The sequence below is a fragment of the Rhinoraja longicauda genome, chromosome 26 (assembly GCF_053455715.1).
Source record: "Rhinoraja longicauda isolate Sanriku21f chromosome 26, sRhiLon1.1, whole genome shotgun sequence".
Classification (NCBI taxonomy): Eukaryota; Metazoa; Chordata; class Chondrichthyes; order Rajiformes; family Arhynchobatidae; genus Rhinoraja; species Rhinoraja longicauda.
This window is the reverse complement of record NC_135978.1, coordinates 2,254,421-2,281,367: the sequence shown is the minus strand read 5'-3', so window position 1 is coordinate 2,281,367 and position 26,947 is coordinate 2,254,421. Positions and strand designations below refer to the sequence as shown.

Below are 26,947 nucleotides of genomic sequence, written 5' to 3'. Positions count from 1 at the left end.
TGTGTCCTTTTGCCCATTTACTGACCACCACACCTGATGGAACACATATCACTGGCTTCCATGTGGTACTCCAGCCACAGAACCCAGACACAATGGTCATAGGTTCTAGGAGCAGAATGAGGCCATTCAGCCCATGAAGTCTACTCCGCCATTCAATCATCGCTGACCTATCTCTCCCTCCTAACCTCATTCTCTTGCCTTCTCCCCATAACCCCTGACACCTGTACTAATCAAAAATCTATCTCCACCTTAAAAATATCCATTGACTTGGCCTCCACAGCCTTCTGTTGCAATGGATTCCACAGATTCACCACCCTCTGACTAAAAATGGGTCTTTCCGACCCAACTCCAGGTCAAATTCCAAAACGGTCAGACATCAGCCCCTGCTTGTGATTAATGTTCCACAAGGTAAATATCGATTATTTGATTTGTCCTTTTGCACACCTTTCATTCACTTGCTCTTTGTACCTCTTCATGTCTCGTTTCCCTCTCCCCTGACTCTCAGTCTGAAGAAGGATCTCGACCCGAAACGTCACCTATTCCTTTTCTGCACAGATGCTGCCTGTCCTGCTGAGTTTCCCCCAGTTTGTGTCTATCTAATGTAAATATTAGCCCTTCATTAAGTTTACTTTTTGGTTCTATGTGTGGCATGCTCTAATAAGGGAGACATTGCCATAAGAGTATATTTATTTTCCCATCCTTTCAAAGCAAAAGCTTCTCCCAAATATTCGGAATGACTATGGCATTATACAGATCCAAATACTTTCGCTAAAGATTCATCCCACAACACCTAACATGCTATATAGTAATGACAATACAATTTGTCTCTGAAACTCATGTATAAAATCATGAGAGGAATAGATCAGGTAGGTGCACAGAGTCTCTTGCCCAGAGTAGGGGAATCGAGGACCAGAGGACATAGGTTCAAGGTGAAGCGGAAAATATTTAATAGGAATCTGAGAGGTAATTTTTTCACACAAAGGGTGGTGGGCGTATGGAACAAGCTGCCAGAGGAGGTAGTTGAGGCAGGGACTATCCCAACGTTTAAGAAACAGACAGGTACATGGATAGGACAGGTTTGGAGGGATATGGACCAAGCGCAGGCAAGTGGGACTGTTGTAGCTGGGGCATGTTTGCCGACGTGGGCAAGTTGGGCCGATAGGCCTGTTTCCACACTGTATCACTCATTGCTATTGAGGGCGTGCAGCGTAGGTTCACTAGGTTAATTCCCGGAATGGCGGGACTGTTGTATGTTGAAAGGCTGGAGCAATTAGGCTTGTATACACTGGAATTTAGAAGGATGAGGGGGAATCTTATTGAAACATATAAGATAATTAGGGGATTGGACACATTAGAGGCAGGAAACATGTTCCCAATGTTGGGGGAGTCCAGAACAAGGGGCCACAGTTTAAGAATAAGGGGTAGGCCATTTAGAACGGAAATGAGGAAGAACTTTTTCAGTCAGAGAGTGGTGAAGGTGTGGAATTCTCTGCCTCAGAAGGCAGTGGAGGCCAGTTTGTTGGATGCTTTCAAGAGAGAGCTGGATAGAGTTCTTAAGGATAGCGGAGTGAGGGGGTATGGGGAGAAGGCAGGAACGGGGTACTGATAGAGAGTGATCAGCCATGATCGCATTGAATGGCGGTGCTGGCTCGAAGGGCTGAATGGCCTGCTCCTGCACCTATTGTCTATTGTCTATTATCTATTGACTCTGTAACTCAATTCCATTAAGGAATTGAGCTAAATTTAAGAGGCAGAACACAAAGCAATGCCACTACTGTATATTACTTTTCCAGCAAAGAGTTTATTTTTCAACAGAGGGGTTTTTTTTAAACCAACTTGTTGGGATTGTTGAATCAATAAACCTGTTCACACAGTGCGGGCAGGCGGGTGGGTGGAGACCTTTTTTTTGTTTTTTTCATATTTCAGATTCTGAGACAATGTTCTGTAAAATGCAAAGTAGCATTACATTCTCTCATAGAAGACGAACACAAAATGCTGGAGTAACTCATCGGGTCAGGCAGCATCTCTGGATAGAAGGAATGGGTGATGTTTTGGTTCGCGACCCTACTTCAGACTGAGTCAGGAGAGAGTCTACCATCTGTAGTAACTCGCTTTAAAAAAAACTGATGTACAACAGTGTTTTTTGCATTCAGTACAGAAGGACACCAAAAAAAGGTTAAACTGCTGAACAAGGATACAGTTAAGGTTCAAATTAACCCGTAAATCACCAGAACTAGATATTAATTAAAAACTTGATTTATGATTTAAGTGTCAATGTGCTTGTAGAGCAGAACGTGAAGTCTGGAATTTTGCCGAATGGCTTATTGAAAGCACTGGCTCAGCATTTTAAAGCAGCAGAGAACTGAAATAGTGAGATGCTCTTTAAATTGCATATCTAAGGAGCTATAGTGAGAGCACTGAATCAATTTTGGTCTTTATATTGCAAAGTTTATGAAGATATTGGATTAAATCAAGCTGACAGCGACATGGTGAATTCCTAAGTAGTCCTCTCTTAGACTTTTCTTCCTGAAGAAAAGAGATTGGGGTGGAAATGGTGGTATCTCATAAGTTACACAAAGCAAGGCTAACTGACCTAGTCACAATCTCTTAATTGCATGTCAATAGACAATAGACAATAGGTGCAGGAGTAGGCCATTCAGCCCTTCGAGCCAGCACCGCCATTCAATGCGATCATGGCTGATCACTATCAATCAGTACCCCGTTCCTGCCTTCTCCCCATACCCCCTCACTCCGCTATCCTTAAGAGCTCTATCCAGCTCTCTCTTGAAAGCATCCAACGAACTGGCCTCCACTGCCTTCTGAGGCAGAGAATTCCACACCTTCACCACCCTCTGACTGAAAAAGTTCTTCCTCATCTCCGTTCCAAATGGCCTACCCCTTATTCTCAAACTGTGGCCCCTTGTTCTGGACTCCCCCAACATTGGGAACATGTTATCTGCCTCTAATGTGTCCAATCCCCTAATTATCTTATATGTTTCAATAAGATCCCCCCTCATCCTTCTAAATTCCAGTGTATACAAGCCCAATCGCTCCAGCCTTTCAACATACGACAGTCCCGCCATTCCGGGAATTAATCTAGTGAACCTACGCTGCACGCCCTCCATAGCAAGAATATCCTTCCTCAAATTTGGAGACCAAAACTGCACACAGTACTCCAGGTGCGGTCTCACCAGGGCCCGGTACAACTGTAGAAGGACCTCTTTGCTCCTATACTCAACTCCTCTTGTTACGAAGGCCAACATTCCATTGGCTTTCTTCACTGCCTGCTGAACCTGCATGCTTCCTTTCATTGACTGATGCACTAGGACACCCAGATCTCGTTGAACTCCCCCTCCTCCTAACTTGACACCATTCAGATAATAATCTGCCTTTCTATTCTTACTTCCAAAGTGAATAACCTCACACTTATCTACATTAAACTGCATCTGCCATGTATCCGCCCACTCACACAACCTGTCCAGGTCACCCTGCAGCCTTATTGCATCTTCCTCACAATTCACACTACCCCCCAACTTAGTATCATCTGCAAATTTGCTAATGGTACTTTTAATCCCTTCGTCTAAGTCATTAATGTATATCGTAAATAGCTGGGGTCCCAGCACCGAACCTTGCGGTACCCCACTGGTCACTGCCTGCCATTCCGAAAGGGACCCATTTATCCCCACTCTTTGCTTTCTGTCTGTTAACCAATTTTCTATCCATGTCAGTACCCTACCCCCAATACCATGTGCCCTAATTTTGCCCACTAATCTCCTATGTGGGACCTTGTCGAAGGCTTTCTGAAAGTCGAGGTACACCACATCCACTGACTCTCCCTTGTCAATTTTCCTAGTTACATCCTCAAAAAATTCCAGTAGATTTGTCAAGCATGATTTCCCCTTCGTAAATCCATGCTGACTCGGAACGATCCCGTTACTGCTATCCAAATGCTCAGCAATTTCGTCTTTTATAATTGACTCCAGCATTTTCCCCACCACTGATGTCAGACTAACTGGTCTATAATTACCCGTTTTCTCTCTCCCTCCTTTCTTAAAAAGTGGGATAACATTTGCTATTCTCCAATCCACAGGAACTGATCCTGAATCTATAGAACATTGAAAAATGATCTCCAATGCTTCCACTATTTCTAGAGCCACCTCCTTAAGTACTCTGGGATGCAGACCATCAGGCCCTGGGGATTTATCAGCCTTCAGTCCCATCAGTCTACCCAAAACCATTTCCTGCCTAATGTGGATTTCCTTCAGTTCCTCCATCACCCTAGGTTCTCCAGCCCCTAGAACATTTGGGAGATTGTGTGTATCTTCCTCAGTGAAGACAGATCCAAAGTAACGGTTTAACTCGTCTGCCATTTCTTTGTTCCCCATAATAAATTCCCCTGCTTCTGTCTTCAAGGGACCCACATTTGCCTTGACTATTTTTTTCCTCTTCACGTACCTAAAAAAACTTTTGCTATCCTCCTTTATATTATTGGCTAGTTTACCCTCGTACCTCATCTTTTCTCCTCGTATTGCCTTTTTAGTTAACTTTTGTTGCTCTTTAAAAGAGTCCCAATCCTCTGTCTTCCCACTCTTCTTTGCTATGTTATACTTCCTCTCCTTAATTTTTATGCTGTCCCTGACTTCCCTTGTCAGCCACAGGTGTCTCTTACTCCCCTTAGAGTCTTTCCACCTCTTTGGAATAAATTGATCCTGCAACCTCTGCATTATTCCCAGGAATACCTGCCATTGCTGTTCTACCGTCTTCCCTGCTAGGGCCTCCTTCCAATCAATTTTGGCCAGCTCCCGCCTCATGCCTCTGTAATCCCCTTTGCTATACTGCAATACCGACACTTCCGATTTTCCCTTCTGCCTTTCCATTTGCAGAGTAAAACTTATCATGTTGTGATCACTGCCTCCTAATGGCTCTTTTACCTCTAGTCCCCTTATCAGATCAGGATCATTACACAACACTAAATCCAGAATTGCCTTCTCCCTGGTAGGCGCCAGTACAAGCTGTTCTAAGAATCCATCTCGAAGGCACTCCACAAACTCTCTTTCCTGGGGTCCATTTCCAACCTGATTTTCCCAGTCTACCTGCATGTTGAAATCTCCCATAACCACCGTAGCATTACATTTTTGACACGCCAATTTTATCTCCTGATTTAACTTGCACCCTAAGTCGAGGCTACTGTTTGGGGGCCTATAGATAACTCCCATTAGGGTCTTTTTACCCTTACAATTTCTCATTTCTATCCATACTGATTCAACATCTCCTGATTCTATGTCACCCCTTGCAAGGGAATGAATATCATTCCTTACCATCAGAGCAACCCCACCCCCTCTGCCCACCTGTCTGTCTTTTCTATACGTTGTGTACCCCTGAATATTCAGTTCCCAGCCCTGGTCCTCTTGTAGCCATGTCTCAGTGATCCCTACAACATCATACTTGCCCATGACTAACTGAGCCTCAAGCTCATCCACTTTATTTTTTATACTACGCGCATTTAAGTACAACACTTTAACTTCTGTATTTACCTCCCCTCTCACATCGTTCACAATTGGCCCTGCCCTTAATTTCTTTTCCGCTCTAGAACTTCTGTTCCCATTCTTCCGAGAGTCTTTTGCAATATCTCCTGTATTCCCTTTTACCTCATCTTCATATTCACAATTTGTTAACCCCTCCCCCCCACTACTTAGTTTAAAGCCACAGGTGTCACACTAGCAAACCTGCCTGCCAGAATGTTTGTCCCCCTGCTGTTAAGATGCAACCCGTCCCTTTTGTACAAGTCACCCCTAGCCCAGAAGAGATCCCAGTGGTCCAGAAATCTAAATCCCTGCTCTCTGCACCAGTCCCTCAGCCATAAATTCATACCCCCTATCTCTCTGTTCCTGGCCTCACCAGCACGAGGTACCGGTAGCAGTCCAGAGATAACTACCTTCGACGTCCTACTTCTCAGCGTTTTTCCCAACTCTCTAAACTCCCGCTGTAGCACCTCCTTCCTCTTCCGCCCGACGTCATTCGTGCCCACGTGCACAACGACTTCAGGTTGATCGCCTTCCCTCGCTAGGATTTTCTGAAGCCGGTCTGTGATGTGTTGAACCCTGGCACCAGGGAGGCAACAGACCATCCTCAAGTCCCTCCTGCTGCCACAGAATCTTCTATCCGTCCCTCGGACTATGGAGTCACCGACCACTACGGCTCTTCCAGACTTCGGTCTCCCCTGTCGTGTATCCTTGCCAACAGGTCCGCCACTCGGACTGGAAACGTCTTCTGCCCCGACAGTTCCCAAGAGGGTATACCTATTTGCAATAGGCACAGCCACTGGGGTCTCCTGTAGTCCACGTCCACTCCCCCCGGAAACAGTCTCCCACCTTCGCTCGACCTGGACCCTTGGCGTGACAGCCTCACAATAGGTCCTGTCGAGGAAACTCTCGCATTCCCGGATGGCCCTGAGGTCATCCAACTGCCTCTCCAACTCCACCACACGTCCCTTCAGGAGCTGCACCTGGACACAGTTCTTGCAGGTGTAGCTCCCAGAAGCTCCCGCAACGTCCCTGTCTTCCCACATCCTGCAGGAAACACACCGCACCAACTTTTCCGCCATCACCTTGTGCCTATAACCAGCTCTGGCTTAAAACAATGGTATCCTCCTCACCTCAGCCTCCTCGCCAAAGACTCGCACTTTTCTCACTGGGCACTTCCCTCACTGGGCTGCACCTGAACAGGGCTGCACCCTTTTGTCTAAGCAAGCTATCGCCAGAGGAATAGATCGGGTAGATACATAGAGGGGATTCGAGGACCAGAGGACATAGGTTTAAGGTGAAGGAGATTTAATAGGAATGTGACGGGTAACTTTTTCACACAAAGGGTGGTGCGTGTATGGAACAAGCTGCCAGAGGAGGTAGTTAAGACAGGGACTATCCCAACATTTAAGAAGCAGTTAGACAGGTACATGGATAGGACAGGTTTGGAGGGATATGGACCAAACGCAGGCAGGTGAGATGAGTGTAGCTGGGACATGTTTGGCCGAAGGGCCTGTTTCCACACTGCGACATTCTATGACTCACAGAATCAGTTTTGGTCTCTACATTGCAAGGTTTATGCAGATATTGGATTTCAGAAGTATGGATGATGATAGAGAAGGCTGCTTGAATAGAATGGTGATATTCATTCCTTCAGACTTTTATAGTAAATTCCTGTATTTGAGACAAGTGGATATTATGGTAAGTGTTCCACCATCCTCTCAATCCCCTTTAGCCTGCTGGGATATATCAGTTCAGTTTAGTTTATTGTCACGTGTACCGAGGTACAGTGAAAAGCTTTTTGTTGAGTGCTAACCAGTCAGCGGAAAGACAACACATGATTACAATCGAGCCATTTACAGTGTACAGATACATGATAAGGGAACAACGTTTAGTGCAAGGTAAAGCCGGCAAAGTCCGATCAAGGATAGTCCGAGGGTCACCAATGAGGTAGATAATAGTTCAGTTGAATACAGTTTACTGTGGAAGAGTGGAGAATTTACACATATTTTAAAATGGGATTTTTCAATACATTTTCACGTTTATCAAAACATCTGCAGAGCAATTTGACGAACAAAACCTGGCCGTTTTAGGAAATTTAAATAACGAACAAAACTAGAAAGAATTACCTGGTTTTTCAACTGTGCGATCTCCCGTTTGCTGGGGGCATTGTTTTTGAAGTGGTCCAGCATGATTTGGGCATCAGCCAGAAGAGCCTTTGTCCGTCGAAGATCCTTGCGAAGCCGTTTTTCAGTTTCAAAATCCCTTTCACTGACCTGATTTTAACAAAAGCCATCAGAACCCAAGATTCAAACCTCTGACACTGCACGAAAATTGACAGTCTGGCCAATATGATTTAATGGTAATTTCAATATCCTTTTCATCGTTTTTACTAGTTTAGACAATAGACAATAGGTGCAGGAGTAGGACATTCGGCCCTTCGAACCAGCACCACCATTCAATGTGATCATGGCTGATCATTCTCATCAGTACCCCGTTCCTGCCTTCTCCCCATACCCCCTTTAGTTTAGTTTAGTTTAGAGACAGTGTGGAAACAGGCATTCAGCCCAGCGAGTCCGCGCTTACAGTCGATCACCAGTTCAAACTAGTTCTATGTTATCCCACCTTCTTACCCACTGCTTACACATTAGCGACAATTTTAAGGAGACCAATTCACCTACAAACCCACACGCCTTTGGGATATGGGAGGAAACTGGTGCACCAGGAGAATACTGGGTCACTGGGAGAACGTGCAAACTCCACACGGATAGTACCCAATGTCAGGATTGAACCTGGGTCGCTGTCGCTGAGAGGCACCAGGTCTTCCCAGCTGTGTCACTAGCCACCCTGCATGTTTTCTACACTCCTCTAAACCTCACTGGGGCTTCCACTCCTGCACTTCTCTGAACGTCGCCAGTTTTGCTGAACATTTTCTACGCAGTATCTTTTCTCCAAATGCCACAATGAATGTGGTGATGTTTTTAAATTGAATTCCGTAGAACACACATGAAGGAAACCTAGTCCCGTGACACCAATGGTCATTGACATGTTTCTGCATTCCACGAGTTTCTATTATACAAAAATTGAAATAGGTGCAGGAGGAGGCCATTCGGCCCTTCAAGCCAGCACTGCCATTCAACATGATCATGGCTGTTCATCCAAAATGAGTGTCCCGTTCCTGCTTTCTCCCCATATCCCTTGATACCGTTTGCCCTATGAGCTAAATCTAACTCTCACTTGAAAACGATGATTGATTATTGATTTTAAGCTTTACTAGCCGTCATTTTTATAGTCGAACCGACTTGAAAATCTTCTGTATTATGAATACTGCAATCAAATTATTGAAAAATCTCAGTAGAGCACAGTTGCTCAATTTTCCACGTAGAATATAATCAGTTACCTTTTCACTGACTACGGACAGTTTGTTCTCCAGATCTCTTTTCTCTCTCAGAATTTTCTGTTTATCATCATATTCCTCTTCTAATTGCAGCTCAAATTGTTTTAACTGCGAAAATAAAAAACAAAAAGTCATGAGATTCACAAATTAAATATTACATCCTATTAATAAATCTTTCAATATAGACTTTAGAGATACAGCGCGGAAACAGGCCCTTCAGCCACCGAGTTAGTCCACAGCGACCAGCGATCACCCTGTATATTAGCACTATCCTGCACACTGGGATCATTTACAATTTGTACCAAAGCCAATGAACTTACGTCTTTACATAACCTGTACGTGGGAGGAATCCAGAGCACCCGTAGAAAACCCAAGGCCACGGGGAGAACGTGCAAACTCCGTACAGACAGCACCCACGGTCAGGATGGAACCCGGGGTCTCTGGCGCTGTGAGGCAGCAACTCTACCGCTGCGCCACCGTGCCGCCCCACATTTTTTTGTATTTAAGATTTGTAAACCACTGAGGTAATCAAACACAAAAGCCAAAGTACTTCTAAACTGGAATTCTGACTCATTCGTTAATCGTACTCAGTTAGTTACTAGAAGTTACGTGGTGTACCGTTAGAAAAGCACCACCTTACAGTGGAACCTACCATTACTTGCTTTTACAATCATATGAATCAAAGTCACAATTAGAGACATTCTCAGCTTAGTTTTAACTTCTAATATTTTCATGAAACATTATATAATAAAAATATCATAACAAAATGCAAATGCAATGCAAAGGCTATTAACGTGCCTAAAATTAGATTTTCTATTTATCCATTTGATGACAATATTCTTATGTCAATAACTACTACAAGAATAAAACTGACCTTCTTCTGGCAAGACTGCCTAATTTCCTCCACTTCCTCTTCTTTGCTCTCGATTTCCTTGGCTTGAGTTTGTCTGTACCTTTCCATTTCCATTTCAAGCCGAAGCTTGGCCTAAATTTGAGCAAAAACAATGAACTCTAGAAACGTTGAACTGATGTTGAAATGAATGATCAAAGAACACGAGCAAAGTAACAATGCTTTAGTTTAGTTTAGAGGTACAGTGAGGAAACAGGCCCTCCAGCCCACCGAGGCCGGGCCTACCAGCGATCCATGCACATTAACACTACCCTACACGCACTAGGGACAATTTTACCTTTTTATGTTGTAGTCCTCATAGTAAACTCACTCCCACATTGGCATTGAGTAGGGCATTTCAGGATTTACACCCAGCAGAGTTGAGAGAATACCAATGTTTTTCCAAGTCAGATGGTATACAACTATGGTCCAAAGCATTTAATAATAATAATAATAATGCATTACATTTATATAGCGCTTTTCATATACTCAAAGACGCTTTACAGGGATTTAGAGAACATAGGGAAGTGAATAAATAGATAAATAAGTAAACGAACAGAGAAAGGAGACAGAAAGTGAGGTGACCTTCAGTGGTTGAAGGCAGTACTGAACAGGTGAGACTTCAGTGATGTTTTGAATGTGGTGAGTGTGGAGGAGTCTCTGACGGTTTGGGGTAGTGAGTTCCATAGGGTGGGAGCAGCGATGGAGAAAGCCCTGTCCCCCCAGGATCTGAGTTTGGTCCGGATGTGGGGGGATAGGAGATTGGCAGCAGCAGAGCGGAGGGTGCAGGTGGGAGTGTGCCTGTTTACCTCTACCTTCTTGCAGGGAGAGGTCATGGTTGAAATACCTGCACCCCAAGTTACCCTAGGTTGGGTCTGTGCTTCAGTGAGCAGCTGCAACCCTTTTTTTAGACTGGTAAACATTTCTGCACTGTAACAATACAATTGCATTTTCACTCTTTCCTACATATGCTGTGAAATGCTGCCCAATCAACAGATAAATAGTTTTCCATTTTCTGGACCTCACCTGTTTCTGCTGCTCTAAAACTTGCTAGGAGACATACACAGATAGATAGGAATCTCCAAACTTGTGTGTCGAGGCTTATTATTCAATATCGCACTATATTTTGCCTCCAATGTTAAAGTACTCAATTCTATAGCTTTTAGACTTTAGAGATACAATGTGGAAATTGGTCCACAGAGTCCACACTGACTAGCGATCACCACATACACTAGCATTATATACACACCTACGTACTAGGAACAATTTACAATTTTACACATGCCAAATTAACCTACAAACCTGTACGTCTTTGGGAAGTGGGAGGAAACCGGAGCATCTGGAGAAAACCTACACGATCACGGGGAGAACGTACAAACTCCATACTTAGAATGATTGTATATGTTATGATACAACTTTAGACATTAAACTTCAGACATATGGCATGGAAACAGGCCTTTGGCCCACCGAGTCCACAGTGTCCAGCGATCACCCCGTACACTAGCACTATCCTACACACTAGGGACCATTTACAATTTACAAAAGCCAATTAACCTACAAACCTTAACGTCTTTGGAGTGTGGGAGGAAACCGAAGCACCCGGAGGAAACCCACGCAATCACAGGAGAAACGTACAACCTCATACGTACAGCACCCGTAGTCAGGATCGAACCCGGGTCTCTGGCGCTGTGAGGCAGCAACTCTACCACTGCACCAGTAACTTAGTTTAATTTAGTTTAGTTTATTGGCACGTGTACCGAGGCACAGTGAAACACTTTATTAACTTATTAATTAACTTAATAATGATCGTCATATTTTCAGAATCACTCCACATTGCTCATACTGGAAAATGATTGTACCTGTTCTAGCACTTGGATAGTCCCAGCTTGTTCATCCAGCTCCTCCTCCTGGTCCTTAACCTTGGCCTCCAGCTCACGAACCTGCTTCTTCACCTTAGCAAGTGAAGCCTCGTCCTTGGATTCTTGAGAAGACAGATCCTGCAGCTCTGCATCCAGCCGCTCGGCCCTCTGGCTCGCAGTGACGATCTCGGAATCTTTATCCTAGAAACAACAACGCTCCATCAGCCACACCGAATGCCATGACCCATAACCCGCATGGACAGAGTGGACATGGAGAAGATGTCTCCACTAGTGGGAGAGTCTAGGGCCAGAGGGCAGAGCCTCAGAAGTAAAAGACGTTCCTTTGGGAAGGAGATGAGGAGGAATTTCTTTAGTCAGCGGGTGGTGAACCTGTGGAATACTTTGCCACAGAAGGCTGTGGAGGTCACGTCAATGGATGTTTTTAAGGCAGAGATAGATAGATTCTTGATTAGTACAGGTGTCAGGGGTTATGGGGAGAAGGCAGGAGAATGGGGTTAGGAGGGAGAGATAGATCAGCCATGATTGAATGGCAGAGCAGACTTGATGGGCCGAATGGCCTAATTCTGCTCCTATCACTTAAGAAACTTATAAATGTGAATTTGTTATATGGCTGTGATGTAGCAGGTAATTAAGAGGCACCTTAAATAAAAGTAAAATGAATGAATTCTGTGAAATGTTGAAGATAGAACATAGAACATTACAGCACAGAATCTGGCCCTTCAGATCACAATGTCTGTGCCAAACATGATGCCCAGACAAGCTCTTACCTGCCTGCACATGATCCATGTCCCGATATTCCTTGGATATACTTACAAGCCATGGGTTGCAGGCTCCCACCACCCAGCCTCTGTGTAAAAGGCTTGCCCCACTCACATCTCCTTTAAACTTTGCCCCTCACACCTTAAAGTGATGCCCTCTGGCATTGGACATTGCCGTCTTGCGGAAAAGGTTCTGACTGTCAACTCCCGTTAACTCCAAATAACTTTCATAAGTTAAATAAACTTTGTTGACAAGTATGACAATGCAGAATGGATTGTGGATTCAGATGTAAATTTGTTAGCCAGTGCAGCAAAACTATTAACAATACAATTTTATGACCTCAGAATCATTTTTAGAATTTCAATCTACAGAGATAGAAATTCTAAACAGAAAACGAAACACAATAAAAGACCTAATTTATGTTATCAATCTTTACAATCTTATTTGCCGATCTTGCTCAAATCTAACAATGTTTTCAATCATGATTACATTAGTGATGGTACATACATCCAGCTGTTGCTTCAGACTGAATATCTCCGCTGTAAAACCATCTCTTTCTCTGCTCAGTTTCTCTTTATGAATCTTTTCTCTCTGAGATTCATCTTGTGCTTGCAATAACTCGCTGTCGAACCTGGAACAAGAAATAGAAGAAAATCTTAAGAACAAAATGCACAATTCCAACTTGCACTTGGTGATGGATTATTTCACACAGAGCAATCTAGAAGAAGTAATGCGACCAATTTTCTTCCATACATTTGAAGCTCCTTAGATGGGAGACACTTCATTTTGAAAACGATGTTATTAACCAGGTTAGTACATTAACTCAAAGTCACAGACTCCATCGGTGTGGCACAGGGGTAGAGTTGCTGCCTCACAGCGCCAGAGAGACCTGGGTTTGATCCTGACTAAGGCTGCTGTCTGTACGGAGTTTGTATGTTCTCCCCGTGACTTGCGTGGGTTTCCTCCCACACTCCAAAGACGTGCAGGCTTGTAGGTTAATTGGCTTGGTATAATTGAAAAACATCACCCTTTTCTCCAGAGATTCTGCCTGACCCACTGAGTTACTCCAGCACTCTGTGAAACGTCACCTATCCATGTTCTCCAGAGATGCTGCCTGACCCGCTGAGTTACTCCAGCACTCTGTGAAACGTCACGTATCCATGTTCTCCAGAGATGCTGCCTGACCCGCTGAGTTACTCCAGCACTCTGTGAAACGTCACCTATCCATGTTCTCCACAGATGCTGCCTGACCCGCTGAGTTACTCCAGCATTTTGTGTCTACCTTCCCTTTCAAAACTGCTGTTCCTCCCTCAAAAAAACATCCTCGGCCCCTCTCCAGTGTCAATTTGCAATCAGTCATCACAAAATATTTGAACGTTGATGCTTCCCAAGGTTATATCAGTCCTTCTTCACATCCTCCTGTTCGTCTAAGTCTGGTTTCTGCTCCATCCACATCACTGAAGTCTCAGATAACATTCTCTGTTACTATGAGTGTGGTTTCTCTCCTGAATTCTCCAGAGTGTTTCACACCATCGCTCATGTACATCTGCTCCATCGTCCACCTCTGGGACTTCCTTCATTTTCTCCCACTCGTATAAATTCAATTGTACTTCAGATATATTCCATATTGCTCTTAATTCTTCTTTCCAATGTTACCCACAGATTTCCCAAAACATCCATCCTTCACCTCATTTATACCGTAATTCTTTTGTGAATTCAACTGTAAATTAGCTCCAGACGTGCATGCTGGTGAAGAGTATGCTCGATTGCTCCATTAATCTATCTCTCCATCTCTGGGCTGTGAGACTACCTGGTCAAATTATTCCTAGGAGCTGCAATTTATTTTACTTTAACACTTGCATTAATAAAAATATACTCTCAGTAAGGCTTCAAAGTTTACTTATATTCCACTCTACAAATATAAGACCAGTGACTTCAGGTTTTAGATTTTCTTTAGTTTAGTTTAGTTTGAGATAGAGAAAGAGGCCCTTTGGCCCACAAAACTAAGAATATCACTGTGACTTGTCAAACGTGACAATAAAGTATCATTCATTCATTCACCGAGTCTGTGCCGACCAGCGATCCCCGCACACGAGCACTATCCTACACACACACTAGGGACTATTTACAATCATTACCGAAGCCAATTAACCTACAAACCTGTACGTCTTTGGAATGTGGGAAGAAATCGGAGCACCCGGAGAAAACCCACGTGGGTCACAGGGAGAACGGACAAACTCCGTGCAGACAGCACCCGTAGTCAGGATGGAACCCGGGTCTCTGGCGCCGTGAGGCAGCAGCTCTACCCGCTGCGCCACCGTGCCAGTTCTTCTTGCTCTTGTCACATGAAGAGTATACATTGTTCCTTACATTGCTCTGGATAGCTCTTTTGTTTCTTGAACGTAAATGATTATCATAAAGGAAGCAGGATTGGATTATGAAGGATGATTGTATTGCATGCGACGTAGAAGTTAAAGGAGTGAATTGATGGGTCTGACCAAAATAAAAAAAATTCTGATAAGTAGGACAATTCAAAATGAGGTCACGGCTTTATAAAGAGGATAGCAAATAAATGTTGCACAAAAGCTGGTAGATATGTGAGTTAGCGCTCACAGAAATCAGTACATTTACATTGTGTGGGAAGGAACAGCAGATGCTAGTTGAAACCGATGAACGATCTTCCATTTAGCTCAATTATTGTTTTTACATTATTTTTGGTCAGTCAATGGAATAAGAGGCTGGTGGATGATGTTTAGAAATAGGTCAGCCGCAGCCTGATAAAGAAGCTCGTGACGTTGAAAGGCCTCCTCCCGCTCCACATTGGAAACGCCATTGCATTATTTAAAAACTGCACAACTTGAAAAGGTTTGTTTGGTTTTTTAGTTTAGAGATACAGCGCAGAAACAGGCCCTTCGGCCCACCGAGCCTGCGCTGACCAGCGACCACTGCACACACTAGGGACAATTACAATTTTAACCAAAGCCAATTAATCTACAAACCTGTGCGTCTTTGGAGTGTGGGAGGAAACCAAAGAACTCGGAGAAAACCCACGCATGTCACGGGGAGAACGTACAAACTCCGTACAGACGGCGCCCGTAGTCTGGATGGAACCCGGGTCTCCGGCGCTGCAAACACTGTAAGGCAGCAACTCTACCGCTGCGTCACCATACTGCCCTAATTTGTTTCACATGTTGTAACCTTTCACCGCCCGAGACCTGGCGACTCTTTGCATACATTGTGTGTGGTCGGCAAAACAAAGAATTTCACTGTGACATGTCTCATGCTGCTAATAAAGCATAATTAATTAATCAATTAATTAATTGACTCAAATGCATAAATACGTAATATTATTGCCCCATGAAGACTATCATCAGTAGTTCATTATATATTTTTATCATCAAATCTGATAGATTTGAATTAAAATATGTAAAAGATCAACCAGCCCCTGACTAACAGATAAAGGAGGTGTGATTGCAGATCCACATCTGTGACTAACACATGGAAAGACGATCTGAACTGAACTACGATCTACCCCATTGATGACCCTTGGACTATCTTTGATCGGACTTTGCTGGCTTTACCTCGCACTAAACATTATTCCCTTATCATGTATCTGTACACTGTGGACGGTCGATTGTAATCATGTGTAGTCTTTCCACTGACTGGTTAGCACGCCACAAAAGCTTTTCACTGTACCTCGGTACACGTGACATAAACTGAACTGAACTGAAGTGCGGTTCCAATTGGATTTTGCAGATGAACTCACTTTCGTTGCTTCTTTTCCAGTTCGTGGTTGCGTCCCTGTTGGCCTTCCAGGTGAAGCTTGGTGTCCTGCAATTCTGCTGTGAGGCGCTGGGACTTCTTCTTCAACTGTTGAATGCTGCGCTGCATTTCCTCATTATCAGCTTGCAAATCTGCAACCTGCAAGCACACCAGCAAGTCTTAGATATCAATTTAGTTTCTAGTTTATCATAGAGATACAGCGCGGAAACAGGCCCTTGCGGCCCACCGAGTCCTCGCTGACCAGCGATCCCCGCGCACTAACACTATCCTACACACACTAGGGACAATTTACACTGATACCGAGCCAATTAACCCACAAGCCCGCACGTCTTTGGAGTGTGGGAGGAAACCGGAGCACCCGGAGGAAACCCACGCGGTCAAGGGGAGAACGTACAATATCGATCGGGTCGAACGATGGAACCCGGGTCTCCGGCGCTGCAAGTGCTGTAAGGCAGCAACTCTACCGCTGTCTCACCCTGTCGCTCTTCCCAGGTTTAATATCCATCTTTAAATTTAGGGGGGGAAAAGCTTTAATTATTTCTGGCATTAATAATTCTATTCCTCGTTTCCGCCTACTTTTCTATCCATCTGCCTCTTGGTCTGCAGTTCAACCTCCAGCTTGTCTTCAAATTCTTGGTGCATTCGTTTCTTGGTGAAGTCGATCTCCCTTGCCGCACGCTCGTACTTCATTCTCCACTCCCCACCTGCGGGAGGGAAGAACAGCAACGTGCCAACAGCTTGAAGCCTGCCATTTAGATTCACGCATGTGCAAACACCGTCCAACACACCACAGACAAGATTCAAAATTATGCAAATAACCAGAAAACAGACAAAAACTGCAGCCATGAAATCAGCTTCTCTGAATATTCAAACCCATCCACATTTCATTTGTGAAATAGTTGATGTTTTTTGAATGGACAGCCAAATTCAAAAGCTGAAGATCTTAAATATGTGACACTGAAATTTTTTGTTCTTGACTCAGAAGGTGGTGAATCTGTGAAATTCATTGCCACAGAAGGCAGTGCAGGCCAAGTCAGTGGATATTTTTAACGCAGAGATACATGGATTCTTAATTAGAACGGATCATACGGTCATAAGTGATAGGAGCAGAATTAGGCCTTTTGGCCTAACAAGTGTATTCCGCCATTCAATCTCTCCCTCCTAACCCCATTCTCCTACCTTCTTCCCATAACCCCTGACACCCGTACTAATCAAGAATCTATCTATCTCTGCCTTAAAGGCAGGTGTCAGGGGTTACGGGGAGAAGGCAGGAGAATGGGTTTGAGCGGGAAAGATAGATCAGCCATGATTAAACGTTGGAGTAAACTTGATGGGCCGAATGGCCTAATTCTGCTCCTATCACTAATGAACTAATGAACTTATGAGTACATGAAAAATGACATACCAGAAATTGTTGATAAATCTCCAGGTATGAACTTGCCGGTTCCTGTCTTTAAAAGAATAATGCCTAAACTATTCGAGTAAGGAGAATGAACAACTAACCCGACTCGTCATCATCAAACTCTCCGTTTAAATCAGCTGCCTTGATGAGTCGAGCTTCCATCACTTCCATTTCCATTGAATCCATTTGTTTCTTCATTCCATCACATTTAACCTAAAACACAAATGCCTCAACAATGACCGGTTCTCAAAATCTACACAATGCATGAGATTCACACACGTACACATCTATATATTACAACTCTCGTTTGTTCGTTTGTTTGTTCCTGAACTACAGCCAAAACGGTCCACGAGAGCGCGACAATGTTAGGCCCACCTTACTCACCGTCGTCCCTTTGGTGCTAATGGAATAAGTTTCATTGAAATTGGTGTGATATTTTTAAAGTTATTCACATTTTAAAGTTTAAATCTATCTCCTCGGGAGGGAGGGAGGATAAGGGGGGTTGAGGGGGATGGAGTGGGGGGGAGGGGAGGAGGAGGGGGATGGGGGAGGGGGAAGGGGGAGGGAGGGAGAGAGGGGAGGAGAGGGTGCTGCACCAATGCAGGAGAGGTTTGGGCCCAACGAGTCCGCTTGGTCTAGTATTTTATAAAAGTCCATTATCACAGTAATGATTCATGCCTATCTTGATCCTGATGTAAGATTCTCATCAATTATGCCGCTCAAAAATTTGCAATGCCTGCCAGAATTTCAGGAGCTAACTAATAATGAGCTGACCTGTAACTCTTTCATTTCTTTCTCTAAGCGAAGTCTGTCTGCTGTTTCAGTCTCCAGAAGTTGAGTCGTGGATTCCCCAGTGTTTCTCTCATCTGTTAATTCAGATGTCAGTTCTCCAAGCTGTTGGTAAAATCACATCATCAGAACCACTGTCCATACTGGTATTTAGGTGTAACAATGAATATTGTAATCAATTATACATCCTAATTTTAAGATAGGGAACCAGCATTCCAGGCTGACGAAGGGTCTTGACCAAATTATCACACAAAAACATAGAAAATAGGTGCAGGAGGAGGCCATTTGTCCCTTCGAGCCAGCACCGCCATTCATTGTGATCATGGCTGATCATCCACAATCAGCAACCCGTGCCTGCCTTCTCCCCATATCCCTTGATTCCGCTAGCCCCGAAAGCTCTACCTAACTCTCTTTTAAATTCATCTAGTGAATTGGCCTCCACTGCCCTCTGTGGCTGCGAATTCCACAAATTCACAACTCTGGGTGAAAAAGTTTCTTCTCACCTCAGTTTTAAATGGCTTCCCCTTTATTCTTAGACTGTGGCCCCTGGTTCTGGACTCCCCCAACGTTAGGAACATTTTTCCTGCATCTAGCTTGTTCAGTCCTTTCATAATTTTATACGTCTATATAAGATCCCCTCTCATCCTTCTAAATTCCAGTGAATATCCATAAAATGGACACAAAAAGCTGGAGTAATTCAGCGGGACGGGCAGCAATTCTGGATAGAAGGAATGGGTGACGTTTCGGATCGAGACCCTTCTTCAGACCTGAAACGTCACCCATTCCTTCTCTCCAGAGATGCTGCCCGTCCCGCTGAGTTACTCCAGCATTTTGCGTCCATCATCGGTGTAAACCAGCATCTGCAGTTCCTTTCCACACTCCTTCAGACCTATCACCTTCAGGTAGACACAAAATGCTGGAGTAACTCAGCAGGTCAGGCAGCATCTCGGGAGTGAAGGAATGGGTGACGTTTTGGGTCAAGTTAACTCCATTTTGGTTCATAATTCCACTTACAGAACAATAAATAAAATAGTTTAATTTAGTTTTTATTTTAGAGATACAGCACGGAAACAGGCCCTTCGGCCCACCGCGTCCGCACTGACCAGTGATCCCTGCACACTAACACTATCCTACACAAACTAGGGACAATTAACAGTTATACCAAGTCAATTAACCTACAAACCTGTACGTCTTTGGAGTGTGGGAAGTAACCGGAGCACCCGGAGAAAACCCATGCAGGTCACGGGGAGAACGTACATATTCCGTACAGACAGCACCCATAGTCAGGATGGAGCCCGGGTCTCTGACGCTGTGAGGCAGCAACTCTACCGCTGCACCACCCGTAATATCTCAATGTCTTATTATGGAGCATAATACTTCAGAGAATCTTTGAGAAGATCTTAAGTGAATTGGCTTGCCGCTAATTTCCAGCACTCTTCCATTCCTGAATGTTTCCCACACTGTCCACTTCAATCACTTCTGTGAAGAACAACACCTCCATGCTTTAGAGTTAACATAATACTTGGGAATGCTTAGTATCGTTCACCTACCATCTGCTGCAATGCATCAAATAAATTAGGTTGACAACTGCAAAATGACAATGGTTTCAGCATAGTATAAGAAAATAACTGCAGATGCTGGTACAAATCGAAGGTATTTATTCACAAAATGCTGGAGTAACTCAGCAGGTCAGGCAGCATCTCAGGAGAGAAGGAATGGGTGACGTTTCGGGTCGAGACCCTTCTTCAGACTGAAGAAGGGTCTCGACCCGGAACGTCACCCATTCCTTCACTCCTGAGACGCTGCCTGACCTGCTGAGTTATTCCAGCATTTTGTGAATAAATACCTTCAAATGGTTTCAGCAGATGTACGGAGGAAGCCCAGGTGTGATCTTACCCTGCTTTCCAGACGATCGCCAGTGAGTCGCAACTCATTGCGCTCCTTTTCAACCCGTTCTACTTTGCTGCGAAGCTGCTGAATCTCATCCTAACATCAAAGAGAGAGAGAGGACATGTTTATCCGTTAGCTTTTATGCAAAGTGGTGAACTTGGATGAACATTTCCAGCCTTCGTTAGCACAAGAGAGAAACACTTGAGCGTTTGACAGCACTGGGCCTGTACTCGCTGGAGTTTAGAAGGTAGAGGGGGGACCTCATTGAAACTTACAGAATAGTGAAAGGCATAGAGTGGATGTGGAGAGGATGTTCCCACTGGTGGGAGAGTCTGGGGCCAGAGGTCTTAGCCTCAGAATTAAAGGGTCACGGGGAGCACGTACAGACTCCATACAGACAGCGCCCGTAGTTGGGAACCTACCCGGGTCTCCGGCGATGTAAGTGCTATAAGGCAGCAACTCCACCTGCTACGCCTGTGTTCTGTTTGTTAACAGGACATTTGATGTCCAATTATCTCCATCATAAGAGTGCCCCGTCCAAACTCTCATTAACCTCGTGTGGCCCATGGATACAGAGGGGGAGAACAACCTTGTCAAGTTTCCTATTCCGACCGACCGTGTTTCAAAGTCAGGTGAAGGATAGCGTAAGGGAGAAGTGTGCGTATGTGCATGTGCCCAAATACATCTCATCCTTGGCTTACAAAAAATGCAACTGACAAACTGAGAAATAAATGCTTACGTCTTTGCCTCGTATTTGTTCTTCTGTCAACTGAACCTCAATTAAAGGCCGAACTGTCGTGAATACTTTCCACCACGGCCAGTTCTTGACTCCTTTGTTCTTTTTAATGTTTTTCTGGATGCAACGGATTGCTAGATCTTGAATCTGAAATATAAATATATTAACTTATCTTCAATCGGATTGCTTACGTTGGATAGACATAAACTTTTAATTGTTTAGTTTTGTTTAGTTTATTCTCACGTGTACTGAGGTACATTGAAAAGCTTTTGTTGCGTGCTAACCAGTCAGCGGAAAGACAATACATGATTACAATCGAGCCATTTGCAGTGTACAGATACAAGATAAGGGGATAACGTTTAGTGCAAGGTAAATCCAGCAAAGTCCGATCAAGGATAGTCCGAGGGTCACCCATGAGGAAGATAGTAGTTCAGCACTGTTTCAAGAGTATTTGACGGCACTGGGCCTGTACTCGCTGGAGTTTAGAAAGATGAGGGGGACCTCATTGAAACGCACCAAATAACGAAAGGCCTGGATAGAGTGGATGTGGGGAGGATGTTTCCACTAGTGGGAGAGTCTAGAACAAGAGGTCACAGCCTCAGAATAAAAGGACGTTCCTTAAGGAAGGAGATGAGGAGCAATTTCTTTAGTCAGAGGGTGGTGAATCTGTGGAATTCATTGCCACAGACGGCTGTGGAGGCCGTCATTGGATATTTTTAAGGCAGAGATAGATAAATTCTTGATTAGTACGAGTGTCAGGGGTTATGGGGAGAAGGCAGGAGGTACATGGGGTTAGGAGGGAGAGATAGATCAGCCATGATTGAGTGGTGGAGTAGGCTCGATGGGCTGAATGGCCTAATTCTGATCCTATCACATGACCTTATGCCTAACTCTCTGGTTGTCTTTAAAAGAGGGAAGAAACATTTTTGTGACTTCATGGGTAGCGGGAGTATGGAACAAGCTGCCAGAGGAGGCAGTTGAGGCTGGGACTATCCCATCGTTTATGAAACAGTTAGACAGGTACATGGATAGGATAGGTTTGGAGGGATATGGACCAAATGCAGGCGGGTGGGACGAGTGTAGCTGGGACACGTTGGCCGGTGTGGGCAAGTCAGGCCGAAGGGCCTGTTTCCACACCGTATCACTCTATGACTCTATAACAATCTGCACCAAGTGAATATAAATAAAACGTTGTTCATTCATGTTTGGTTTGTGAAGCGGTTGCTGATTAACTACCTTTCTCTTCTTGAAATGCTGCCGTGCCAGGTATCCTCTGCAAGCTGCCTGGAACAGTGTGATGTTCCTTCTGGTCTGTTCATCCCTTTGTTCTTCCAATTTAACAAGGGTTCCTGCTCTGAAAAACACCTGACACCAACAAAAAGGAGAAGATAAATAAGTAATTAATGCTAACACAACTCGATGGACAGGCCAGAACAATTGGCTGGGCCATTTTTTCTGAAAAGTAAAACAGCATTGGCATTCTTTCTAAAACAAGTTCAAAAGCTTTTATTCACTCAAAACCACGATGCGCAATAAATCCAGTTCCAAAACAGAACTAACAACTTCTCTTCGAAAATAGACACAAAGTGCTGGAGTAACTCAAAGGGACAGGCAGCATCTCTGGAGACAAACTGCTGACGTTTCGGGTCGAGACCCTTTTTCAGACTGAGAGTCAGGGGAGAGGGACTTTAGACGTATGAAAAGGTACAAAGAACAAAGGAATGAAAAGTGTGCAAAAGAACAAATTAAAGCCAGGTACAGCGGTAGAGTTGCTGCCTCACAGCGCCAGAGACCCGGGTTCAACCCTGACTACAGGTGCTGTCTGTATGGAGTTTGTACGTTCTCCCCATGACCTACGTGGGTTTTCTCCAGCTTCCTCCCACACTCCAAAGATGTACAGGTTTGTAGATAAATTGGCTTCTACAAAATTGTAAATTGTTTCTAGTGTATAGGATAGTGTTAGTGTGCTGGTATCGCTGGTCGGTGTGAACTCGGTGTGCCAAAGGGCCCGTTTCCATACATTATCTCTAAACCAAACTAAACTAAACGATGACCAAGGGAAGGTGGAGCCCATAATGGTCCATTGTTGGCTCTGGAAAAGGTGATAACGAGTAGATACAAACAGTGAAACTAGCAGAACCACTAGGGTGGGTTCTCTTTATGTCTTTCAGGAAGTTATGGGTTGAATTTTCGTTGCTAGTAGTGCTACAATGCTAATGCTACAATGATCAGTCTCAAGAAGTGTCCCGACTCAAACCATCGTCTGTCCATTCCCCCCATTGATGCTGCCTGACCCACTAAGTTTCTCCAGCAGTTTATGTTTTGCTCAGGATTCCAGCATCTGCAGTTTACTGTGCCTCCACGCTGCATCATGTTAGGATGCGGCAGAGTCCCCTTTAAAGGCTTCTGAGGGAGGGACCGACAGTGGGTTGAGCATCCTTTATCAGTGCCTGTACTTCTGAGAACCGTCTAATGCACCCAAATATCACATTGAAGTGTGAATGCAAAAACCATATTTCAACAACACAAAAATGTTCAAAGTTCTCATTCAGCTAGTCACGTTATAAAATCCGCTTACCAACAGTAAGCAGTAAAGTGCCATCTGTCACCTGAGACAGGTTCCAAGATTACTGGAGCCAACTTCCGTGTTGATCCTCACTATCATTCAGAGCAATACAGTTGTTCTGCTCCAACACTTGTTACCATAACGCAAAGTGGATATAAGTCAAGTCAATTCAATTTTATTTGTATAGCACATTTAAAAACAACCCACGTTGACCAAAGTGCTGCACATCTGATTAGGAAAAAAAAAAAAAAAAAAGAAACATACAGTGAAAGGCAGCCAAACACAACGGCGCGGCCATCTTGAACAAAATGTTTAACTAAAGCAGAATGGTGTCCCGCGGCCACGCCGCACCGGGCGATGGAAGGCCCCGCGGCCGAGCCATATAAGGCAATCGGTGAGTTAGGAATTGGTGGGCCGAATGGGTTATAGCGTGATTCTAACTAGAACTGGAAAACCACTTGAAAGTCAGTAACACAATGACAAGCAGAAAAAACCCCACCTCGGGGGAAAAACAAACGGTTTCATGCAATTTCTTCACAGTAATCAGACATTACTATCTCTTGAGAACACAGCTGCTACTACCTGAGCCAGTGAACCTGACAAGCAATCACTTCTATTTCCCACTTGTGCAATAATGCTCTGTTAAACAATGTGGTATTTTTAGTTTGCAGTGACAAAAGCTGTTAAAAAGAGTTTCATTTTTGAAAATTCTGCGGGTAAAATAACCTTGTTATTGTGAGTTTGAAACATTCTACCCCCCTTTCCCCCATTGACACAATTGTCTTTATAACATTTTGTTTATAATTGATTTTATAATTATTTTCTATAAAGCAAGCTTTCTTCAGAAGACAACTATTGCCTTCTTGCAGAACCTCCTGAACAAGCTGTGTAGGATAAAAACTGCAGATGCTGGTTAAAATCGAAGGTAGACACAAAATGCTGTCTACCTTCACTCAGCGGGTCAGGCAGCATCTCGGGAGAGAAGGAATGGGTGACGTTTCGGGTCGACACCCTTCTTCAGAGTGAAGAAGGGTCTCGACCCAAAACGTCACCCATTCCATCTCTCCCGAGATGCTGCCTGACCCGCTGAGTTACTCCAGGATTTTGTGTCTACCTCCTGTACAAGCTCTTGGGTGAGTTTGTACTTCAGTTTTTAAATAGGTGAGTGTGAACAACTGTTTGGAAGTATTCAATGCAAACCAATACATTCTGTAAAAGTACTGAAGGTAGACACAAAATGCTGGAGTAACTTGCGGGACAGGCAGCACCTCTGGAGAGAAGAAATGGGCGACGTTTCGGGTCGAGACCTTTCTTTAGAAGAGTTTGAGAAGGGTCATGACCTGACGTGTCACCCATTCCTTCTCTCCAGAGATGCAGCCCGTCTCACTGAGTTACTCCAGCATTTTGAGTCTATCTTCGGTTTAAACCAGCATCTGCAGATCCTTCCTACATATTGTAAAAAGTATTAATTGCGAGTTAACAGATACAACAACGTATCCTAAGCGGCCTTTGAAAAAGCTATTAATTCTAATTCACCTGTTAAAAAATCACCAGCTGTAAGCAGTGTTGCAGGGCTAATTATTTAGTTTCCGGAGCTGTGACTGGTGCCAGAGCAGCTGCTGTTGAATTCCCCACTAGTTAAAATTCCCCGCTGTTTATTTAGGATTTTTTTTACAGAGGTGTTGGAGCGGCGCTCCTGTGAGCTCCGTCAGCACTGAGCCCCTGGCTATAAGTCCACTCACTTCACTTTAGCAGCTGACAATATGATCATATAGGGGGGAATGGGTGCAGCTGGGATGAGGTCTGGTGTACGATCGTATTGCGTTTAGCCAAACTGCTGTTATCCTTATGCATTATTTCTTAGCATCTCACGTGTGCACAGTAATGAATAAAATATCGCTCAAATTGTGCACGGAATTTCTTCATTCCAATCTTTTAGTACTTTAATAAGACAAGGAAGGCGGCATTGACCAAGTTTAGATATTAGATAAGGAAGTTTTGATATTTCATGTTCATTAACATGCACAACTTTGCACGACGCGCCAATAGGTACGTTATTCACAAAATGCTGTAACAACTCGGCAGCTCCGACACTAACAGAGAAAGAAGAGTTAGTGTGTTCAGGTTACTGACCTGCCAAGTCTACTTTCCGTTCCTCTCCGCACACGCTGTGTTTAGCTGCTGAGCCTTTCCAGGCTGTTCCATTCTACTCTACAGTGTTTTGCTGTGGTGACCGCATTAGCACCACCGCACATTTTTCCTTCATTCGTGGGCAACTGTGTCATGTGATGCGACGTGCGTTCGTGACTGGCACGAGGGGGGAAGTAGATTGAGTTTCCAAAGTGACGCAGAGTGACCAGGAAGCGGTCAAGCGTTACCCCTGACTCCAGGAACAGCCCACCTACCCTCACCGACCACTGGAATAAGCAGCCGCACGCTCATCAGTTTCAAGACTAGAATATGCTTTTCCAAAGTGGAAAATCTCTCTCCTTACGAGCTGTTCTTGTGGAGCAATGCTAGGTTTGCAACGTTACTTAGTAGGGTAACGCCTCTTTGAATACTTTACAACAATGCTGCATTGTGATGTGAATAGTTAATGCACACGTTATGAGTTCAAGCCATTTACAACATGCCTTCAACCACAGCGAAGAAATACTATACCATTCAAATGAAAAAACAGCAACCTAAGAGTTTTTAGAGAAATACTGAGGGGAAGGAAATCTCCCTGACCTAGAATGTAGGAACGAACTGCAGATGCTGGTTTATACCGAAGATAGACACAAAATGCTTTCAGTCTGAAGAAGGGTCTCAACTATTTCTTTTCTCCGGAGATGCTGTCTGACCCGCTGAGATACTCTAGTAATTTGTGTCTATTTTCAGCATATCTTTGGTATGATGGGAGGAAGCAGAGCACCCAGGGGAAACCCACAAGCTCATAGAGAGAGCATGCAAACTCCACATAGACAACGCCCGAGATCAGGATCTGGAGTTGTACAGAAACAGCATTACCTAGTGTGCTACCCTGAACATGAGGAGCAATCTAGACTCCTTAATTGTAAGATGTTAAAATGTCAAAAGATTTAGTATATTTCCAAAAGTGAGGAAATCTGAAATTCTTCATTCCAAAGTTCCAATTCAAATACAACCGCCAAATTTTTCAAACTTAAACAATTAAACTGCTCCTCTCAAGTGAAGGATTTTTTACTTTCTCAAGTCCATTTGAAACTGGTCCAGCAATTATAGTGTAGGAAGGGACTGCAGACACTCGTTTACACTGAAAATAGATGCAAAAAGCTAGAGTCATTCAGCAGGACATGCAGCATCCTTGGAGAAA

At 44.1% G+C, this 26,947-nt stretch overlaps 1 protein-coding gene across 9 annotated transcripts in view; it reads right to left on the bottom strand.

Moving 5' to 3' along the window:
- Positions 1-26,947, bottom strand: part of myo18ab (myosin XVIIIA b) — a 174,224-nt gene that overhangs the window by 25,508 nt on the left and 121,769 nt on the right. For all 9 annotated transcript variants that reach the window (XM_078422485.1, XM_078422486.1, XM_078422487.1 and 6 more), the window contains 12 exons: positions 22,284-22,412; positions 21,051-21,194; positions 20,318-20,407; positions 18,407-18,526; positions 17,734-17,845; positions 16,807-16,934; positions 16,214-16,368; positions 12,955-13,078; positions 11,668-11,868; positions 9,794-9,904; positions 8,923-9,027; positions 7,652-7,798 (listed from right to left, as the gene is read on the bottom strand). In XM_078422485.1, the coding sequence (XP_078278611.1) occupies positions 7,652-7,798; positions 8,923-9,027; positions 9,794-9,904; positions 11,668-11,868; positions 12,955-13,078; positions 16,214-16,368; positions 16,807-16,934; positions 17,734-17,845; positions 18,407-18,526; positions 20,318-20,407; positions 21,051-21,194; positions 22,284-22,412 (1,566 nt within the window). The remainder of the gene's footprint in view (positions 1-7,651; positions 7,799-8,922; positions 9,028-9,793; positions 9,905-11,667; positions 11,869-12,954; positions 13,079-16,213; positions 16,369-16,806; positions 16,935-17,733; positions 17,846-18,406; positions 18,527-20,317; positions 20,408-21,050; positions 21,195-22,283; positions 22,413-26,947) is intronic.